Below are 8,518 nucleotides of genomic sequence, written 5' to 3' on the forward strand. Positions count from 1 at the left end.
CTTTCCCTGCGAGAGTGAGGGCGGAGCGTTGATTTCACGGCTTTACTTCCTGCTCACTACTGCGCAGGTCTGGTCCCGAAATCGCTACTGCGCAGACTCAAGTTCCAATATGTCAGCGCCATATCGGGACTCTTGCGGCTTCAGTTCTGATCAATGGAAGAGAGCGAAGGGGTGTCGTCCATCTTTTTTTACAGTCTATGTAGTGAAGTAGTTCTACTTCGTTACTATACATCTCTGGTGATAATGTGCTGTGTTCATTAGTTGATAATGAACTGGTTATCTCAGAAGTGTTGAAGTAAGATTTTTTTATCAAATTGAAAAATATGTGATTTGTTTTTGTGAATATTTTTTTGCCATGATTTTTTGTAATAAAAGGATTGTCAAATTCTCTCTCTCTCTCTCTCTCTCTCTCTCTCTCTCTCTCTCTCTCTCTCTCACACTCACACTCACTCTCACTCTCACTCTCACACTCACACTCACACTCACACTCACACTCACACACACACACACACACACACACACACACACACACACACACACACACACACACACACACACCAGCCGCGGCGCTACATTTTAGGTCCGGGCCCATCCATTTTCTACTATGTACGTTTCTTCATTCGGATCTATTTGCGATCCATTCCATTCTAAACAACGCAGTTTACATGCTTCGTCCTTGTTACATTATTCATTAAGATAATAATTAATAACGCATAATTATCAGTGAACTTGATAAATGTTGCAGATATGTTTTACTATGCATGCAAACAAATGCCTTTCAACTTATGCGTGCAAAATTCAGAATAAAATGAATGTGCAGCAATTTGTACAAATAGAGAGTCTGTATACTATACTTGTTGTAGCCATTAAATAAGCTCATTTAGTTTCATATTTGTTAAAATATTATAATGTTATTTTTTTCATCTATGTTGATTATGAAAAGTGAACCGCATGAGTAAGATAGGATGCGCAATATATCGAGAGATGTGGGTCAGACATGATTTTGACCACGTTTTGTTTTGTAGAAAGCCTTTTTAAGTGAATTTCGTTTTGTATAAATTGTATCTTAATTTTAATAATTTTTTTATCAACCAATATTTTTTTTATTGCCTGGATTTAATAAATAAGCAGGAAATATAGCAGACAATAAAATCATGGAGGCGCCCGCGCGGTAATTGCATTGCTCGTAAACAGGAGCGCATCTCATCCTAACTTAACGAAACTCAACGTATGCCTCACAGACATGAAATATATCTTAAGAAAGCCCAAAATGTCTTTTTAACAATTTAAAACGAAAAGAAAAAGGCTACTCTCTGATTATGTAATCCATGATGTGCATTTCTCTCTATAGGCGCGTTTACTATACGGAGATGACGATCGTCAACTTCATCTTTACAGCTGTTGTTGCTGTTAATAAACTAAAAAAATAATAGGCCTATAATTTTATTAAACAATAAATTAAATTAAATTGTAATTGTATTAAAAAAGCAGCAAAAAAAATCCGGTTTGTTTTTTAAACCTATGCTAACTACGCATTAAATTCAGGTAGGCTTAGTCGCTGTCCTCAGTGCCGCAGAAAAGCACTGAAACGGAGATGAAGGGGAACCCGTTTTTTTTTTTTTTTTTTTTGGCTTATTTTAACTGGCCCATCCAGTTTTCTGGAGGCCCACCTACAATCAAAATCCTGCGCCGCTAGTGACACACACACACACACACACAGGTTTAACTGCAACAGACAGCATTTTTATTGAATTTCGCAAATTGAGAACACTTATTTGAAGGGGTGAGACCTAGCACCGACACTCATCTCTTGTGGTATGTCCAGTAAAGGACGTCCAGGTTCTTTAGTTGTCCTGTCCTTCACAAAAAGCCTATTAGCTACTTCACTGAGGTTGGCGAAGACAACATTACTGATGTTGCTGTTGGTCAAGGCCACGAAAACATTTAACTTATCCAAAATGAAATGGCTTCTGAGTAAGAGGACATCTGTAGAGGATGTACTGTCATCAACTTGCTGCGCGAGCATCATAAGGTCCTCCACAATTTCACCAACTACCTCCATTGTTTAAAATAAATCGGCGTCTGTCTGTTCAGGGCATCACCTCTTAACCGTCGACTGTGAGTGACGTCACGTCCCAACACGAACACGCCCCATAGCATAATCCCACCCTTGACGCTGATTGACAGGTTTCCGTGTAAGGCATCTGAAATGGAAATACTAAGGGAATTGCGATTTCATTTGAGTTTTGGCTGGCTACATACGCGACGCTGAGAAAGTGAAAAAGCAGACGTGGTAATTGAAATTGCTATTTAAATATGACAGGGTCAAGACTCGTAAGATATGGGAAACACAGTTGCAAACGGACTTTGCATTTCCATTTTAAATTTGGCAGTCACTGTGCGTTCGCTTAAACGCAAATGCAAACGGTAATGCGCGATTTGCATTTGCGTTTGGATTATGTCACATTTTATGCGTCCACAATTTGAAAACGCAAAATACAATTTGCAATTCCTTTTGAATAATGTCCGGAATATCATTCCATACTCCCCCATGTCGCCGGCCGGGCAGCGCCATTTTGAGTGACTCATGTGACTCATGACTCAAGTACATCTAATGTAACAAGGACACTGTAAAATAAAGTGTTACCTATGAATGCAATGCAATTAATTATACGTTAGGCTGTTACAAGTGTTTTCCTCCCATATAACCAAGATAAAGCTTAATGAGGCTTCATGGACAAACAGTTATAAAAAAAAAGGACTAAATTCATTATTTGCAAAAGCCAAATCTGCCTACTCACACTTAGATTGCCTTAAACACAGAGGGAGAACTATGACAAGCTATCCTTCGCAATCTTGCACCCTGAACACAAATTTGCTTTCTTTCATCATATGGGCTCATCTGCTTTTATGCTTTATTAGTATGGTGCTTACTGAGTTTGGTCTTTTAATATCACTAATTAAGCCACATTAAGCGTTTTCTTTATAATGGTTTTCAGAAAACGCTTAACGTGTAATTAAACGGGTTGCATTCATATTCTTGACTCATCTGCTTTTCTGTACATAGAATGCTTTATTACTATGCATTATAGTAAGCAAAGTTAAGCGTTCTTCAAATTAAGCATTTTAGAATGTCCTGTCATCACGCATCACTCTTGTCACGTGACTCCTGCAGCTCTGCGCCGCACGTGACTCATCCCCAGATGGTCCAGCTGATTTGGAGTCACAGGTAGACCTGTTCGCCTCTCAAGAATCCTCCTATTATCCTCTGTGATACTCCCTGACCGAGGACCCCTCTTCTCTGAGCCGGGCAAATCCCCCTGAGGAAGGACCTTCTTTCTCAGAAGTACCCACTTTTTTTTCACACCACAGGAACTTAGAATGATTTTAGTTATAGGAGCACATTTTGTTCTCGAGGGACCACCCTGGTGGCTAGTTCCAATAACTGAACTATAGGCCTATAGTATCCAAATAGCAAGCTGCTTTTTCCATGTAGGTTGTAGTTCTGAAGATTCATTTGTGTCTTATAGCTAGCTACATTTAGTTAGCTAGCTAAGCTTGCCCAATATTGGGACATATCTACAATGTTTTTTTCCTTACACAAGGGTCCACATAATCATCCATTAATAACTGATCAGATAAGTGGTTTAGATACCAGTGCACAAATGTTTTAATGGAATTAGTAATTGAAATGTTTGGACTCAGGGACAACAGAATTATTTTGTTTATTATGATTATTGTTATTATTAATGCTTCACATACATAGTATTATTCATATACAAAGATGGGATATACAATGTATCTATAAACAGTTTTGTTTAACAACTCTTTGTCAATGCATAGAAAGTCTTTCTATTTTACATTTCATTTTAAATTTCTGCCAATACTGTCATTTAAAAAATAATCAGAGCTCCAAATATTTTCCCTATTTTTCATTTACTCTATTTGAAAACAAACAATTCAACATCAGCATGTCTATGCTTTGGCTTATCTAACACGAGTAACAGCAAAAGCATCACAAAACATTATCAAAACAACCAATAGCAACATCATTACAATCAGAATTAAGATGATATAGCTATTGATATTGACTTTAAATGATTTGGTACTATTTTTTTGTGCAAAAATATATCTGCTAATCGTTTCCTGATCGCCTTAGTCCTGGTGCAATAAACAGTGGGGTTTATTAAGGCAGGAACAAGAGAGGATACAATCAAAATTCCGTTTCGCTCTGTTAAATTTAGCACAACTCCTATTCGAGTTAGTAAAATAGAGACTAGCTTTGGTACAAAAAAACTGATCAGAACAATGAGGTGACTCAAACAAGTGTTAATCATTTGCTTTCTGCTTGAGTTGTTGGAGAGTTTGGTCACACTATATGCCAACACAGCATAACTGCATATTATAAAGGGAAATTGTCCACACATTGGCCACAGACCTAACATTACAGGCAAGAAAAAATATGGTTCAGGATTGACACAAGCAGCTCTGATCATGGATGGCTGATCACAGAACACATATCTGATAACAGGCTGACAGTATGGGAGATTGTCTGCCACAGAAGTCAAAACACCCGCTATAGTGATAGTAATGAGCCAAGTCAGAAAAATTAGCAGAAACGTTCGTGAATTTGTTACAATGCTGTGATACCTTAAAGGAAGTCTAATTGCAAGAAGTCGGTCTAATGCCATTAATGTCAGAGCCATGCATACTGTGAAATCACCAAGATGATAGATAAACATCCTTGAGATACAAGAGTAGTATGACACAGTTTTAATCTCAGCCAGTAGCACTGAGATCATGGTTGTGCTGCAGGTAGAGGTGTACATTATGTCAATGGCAGCTAGATTACAGATTAATATGTACATTGGTTTATGTAAACGTCTGTCAGTCAAGATGATACACAGATTGATGCTGTTCCCAAGCAATATGAGCATGTAAGTTATTAAGATGAGGAATCCAAGGAGCTTTTTGTTCTGCAGGTGATCAAATCCAGTGATTATGAAGCTGTCTACATTATTCACAGTGTAGTTTTCATTTGCCATTTTAAGTCACCCAATTCCTATAACATACAGACACAAATATTTTAAAATACAGTTTGTATAGATGAAAAAATTAAATCAATTAGATCCTCAATGTACTCATAAATGCACATAAAAAAAGCTCCTGTGAAGGAAAATGGCAGAAAGATGCAGACAGTGTCTGTATCGGCAAGGTGATGAAAACTCTGAATGTTGAAGTATAGTTTTAACAAAAATATAAAAAGAGTTTCATGCATTCTTGAAAAGAAAAAAGAAGCTATTCTGTAAAATGATTTCTTGCCCTTTACTTCTTTAGGTCCTTAATAAAAAAATAAGAACATTTAAAAAAAAAAAATTAGAGTACATTAAAATGCCATATGATAAACCATCTGAGATGTTCCTCTCATCCAGATAAATACATGACAGAAATGCTGCCTTTTATATTATATTGTGAGACAGATACGTCATGGTTTCCTAGCACCCGTGATCAAGCTAGTAATCAACAACATAGACAATTTTACCACATATAGTTTGTGGTAAAAAAAAACCCCAAAAACCCCCCAAAAAACACACACATTTAAGGAAAATTCCTCAACAATATCATAATGCATTAACCTATGATTTTAAAGTGCACATTTATCCAGAAATTGTAAGTATTATAATGAGGCATGATATTGGGAGACCGTTTCTCACACAGGTAAACAGGAGACAAATCTTTAGAGTCCTTTACATTTTAAGTTTAACCATTTTCTTAGGAAAGTGATAGTTTTCATAAATGTCAGAGTAGGGGGAAGTTGTCACTTGTTTTATGTTGTAATTTTATAGAATTTATTAATTATGATATCTATATATTTTTATTGAGGCAAATCATCACGTTTATGTTATAGTTTTATATAATTTATTAGTTAATTTCGTTGGCCATAACAATGGCTTGATATATTTGTGCGTTTCAAACATAAACTATTTTAATTAAGCTAATAAAAAAGGTTCCATGTGAAAACCTACCCCATATAGTGTGACAATCATTTATAGTTGAGGCGTTATAATGGAGGCACTCACAAATTTTAGTTACAGAAACATGGATTACGTTAACATTCATTTAGTTGGTAACTAAAAGTGGGGCATCTAATAGGAAATTAATGTTTCAAGTGTAATCCATGTTGCTGTAACATATATATATATATTTTAGTGCATCCATTATAATGCACCAACATTAAATGATGTAGGGTACTTTGCAGCTTGTGGACATAAGAATTAAGACTGAGAATTAACTTTGTTTTCTGGTATTTTTTTCTGTTAAATTCCATGTGACCTCTGCCCCCTCTGTGTTTGTTTTCTTGTGGGTGCACTGCAAGAAACGCTCCACTTGTTTTTTTCACTGTTGCTTCACACTAATGAGCTTTGAGACACTATAATGAAATCTCTTAGGTTCCATATGAACCTCTCCACAGATTTACCTGAGCAAACACAGTGCCTTTAGTAGAATAATTAACACGTTTCTCACCTAGATGATGCAATACTTGTTGATTACTACACATCCTCAACACACACATTTGAGGGCAGACTTTGCAGTGGGTAAAAAAAAAAAAAAGTCATGAACTTACTTTGATGTATATGACCAAAATTTAAATGACCTCAACACAAACAAAATATTATGAATAAACCAGTGGTTAGCAAATAAATTCTGTCATCAGCTGACAAATATACACAATTTGACTTTTGGCTGCATAACTTATGACATATAGCCACAGAACAGTATATCATTTACTATACTTTACTAAAAATGTACTATTTAAAAAGTTTTGATCATGACTTCATCACTTTCTCACAAACTGTAATTTCCATACTTTTTGAGGGCAAAGGGCGCCCTTCACATTGTCCAGGTTGTAGATAGTAAAAAATCTCTCCAGAGGCTAGAGTTTCCAAAATGAAGTCTCTTTTATTTGGAATAAACAATTAGAGTGAAAGGTGAAAGCGTACTCTTGAAATTAAAAAACTGCAAATACGAGCATTGCCTTTTTGTCTAAATAATTAGAAGCAGAAGCACAACAGTTTCTCCTCTCTATGGATTAGTAGCTGTATTTGGCGTAGATGATTATGCTATATCAAAGCCATGATTGGTCAGCTGACAAGTCCGAAGAGTAACAGCTATGTAACAGCTCGGAGTCTTTTGACAGTATATAAGCAACTTTCCAGGGCCCTACTGAACTGCTCTTTACCTTTCTGTGGAAATATCATACATACTGTAGTAGCACTGTAGCTTTCTCTTTAAATCTTGCATATTTTATAACAAATGTGAATTGAATGAAACAATGTAAGATTCAGATTTTAAATGTGCATGCATGGTTTTAGAATGTAGAATGTCTTATATGCTTGTCTGGCCTTTTTGGTTGGGATCAAATTTAAAGTCTTAATTATAATGTAGATTTAAAAAAATATATATATATTATAATTGCATTGCATGAAAATCAATTTTAACCCAATTCGTGCTTCTCTACCCAGACAGCATGAAGGCAGGATCAGTGAGTGAAATCAACATGAATCAAGATTTCACTGAAAATGAAAATATATCCATTCCGTCTTATTTCTATATCAGTGGTTTTTCTGGTATACTTTACATGAGATACTACTATATATTTCTGTTTTTTGTCTACATCATTACTGTGCTTGGAAACTCTTGCCTCATGCTTGTTATCATTACGGACAGAAATCTTCACACTCCTAAATATATCGCTGTCTTTAATTTATCACTGACCGACATTTGTGAAAGTACCGCTGTAATCTCTCAGCAACTGGACACATTTTTGTTTGGGAATCAGTTGATTCCGTATGGATTGTGTTTGTGCAATATGTTCTCTGTTTTATTATTTTTCACAATGCAGTCACTAACTCTGACTATTTTGTCTTTTGACAGATTAGTAGCCATTTGTTTACCCTTGAGGTATTGTATGATTGTGACCCATAGATCAATTCTTGTTATAATTGGTGCTTCATGGAAACTTGCACTGTTGCTAGCAATCATTGGACCAATTTTCATAAGCAGACTTTCTTTCTGCAAAGTTATTGTCACTGTTAACAGTTTCTACTGTGATCATGGGCCAATATATCGCTCTGCCTGTAACAATAATTTCCCAAGTACTGTAATTGCCAATTTGTTTCCGGCAATAATCATTGGGTTCCCAGTGTTTTTTATTATCTTTTCATATACATGCATAGCTGTGACATTATTCAGAATCACAACTCCACAAGACCGTCAAAGAGCCACCAAGACATGTACTGCTCATTTAATATTAGTGGCTATATTCTATGTACCTATCACATTTACATATGCATTTTGGTCCTTTATAAACACTAACACAAGGATCATTAATCTTTCTCTGACCTATGTGCTTCCTCCAATGCTTAACCCTATAATCTACACATTCATGACAGAGGAGTTCATGGTGTCTGTGAAAAGACTTCTTAAAAGTAGATTCATTTTCCCATCTCGGAAATAA

General features: G+C 35.9%; 2 protein-coding genes across 2 annotated transcripts; one reads left to right on the forward strand and one right to left on the reverse strand.

The window, feature by feature from the left end:
* Window positions 1-4,064: 4,064 nt before the first annotated feature.
* Window positions 4,065-5,045, reverse strand: LOC307152656 (olfactory receptor 10G4-like; the record flags this gene model as incomplete). The annotated part of the gene is made up of 1 exon (XM_079861481.1): window positions 4,065-5,045. The coding sequence occupies one exon, from the start codon at window positions 5,043-5,045 to the stop codon at window positions 4,065-4,067; it is 981 nt and encodes a 326-aa protein (XP_079717607.1).
* Window positions 5,046-7,558: 2,513 nt separating this feature from the next.
* Window positions 7,559-8,518, forward strand: or42b2 (odorant receptor, family 42, subfamily B, member 2; the record flags this gene model as incomplete). The annotated part of the gene is made up of 1 exon (XM_079861359.1): window positions 7,559-8,518. One exon carries the CDS (start codon window positions 7,559-7,561, stop codon window positions 8,516-8,518), a length of 960 nt encoding a protein of 319 aa, XP_079717485.1.

Source organism: Squalius cephalus, assembly GCF_949319135.1.
Source record: "Squalius cephalus genome assembly, chromosome: 24".
NCBI lineage: Eukaryota > Metazoa > Chordata > Actinopteri > Cypriniformes > Leuciscidae > Squalius > Squalius cephalus.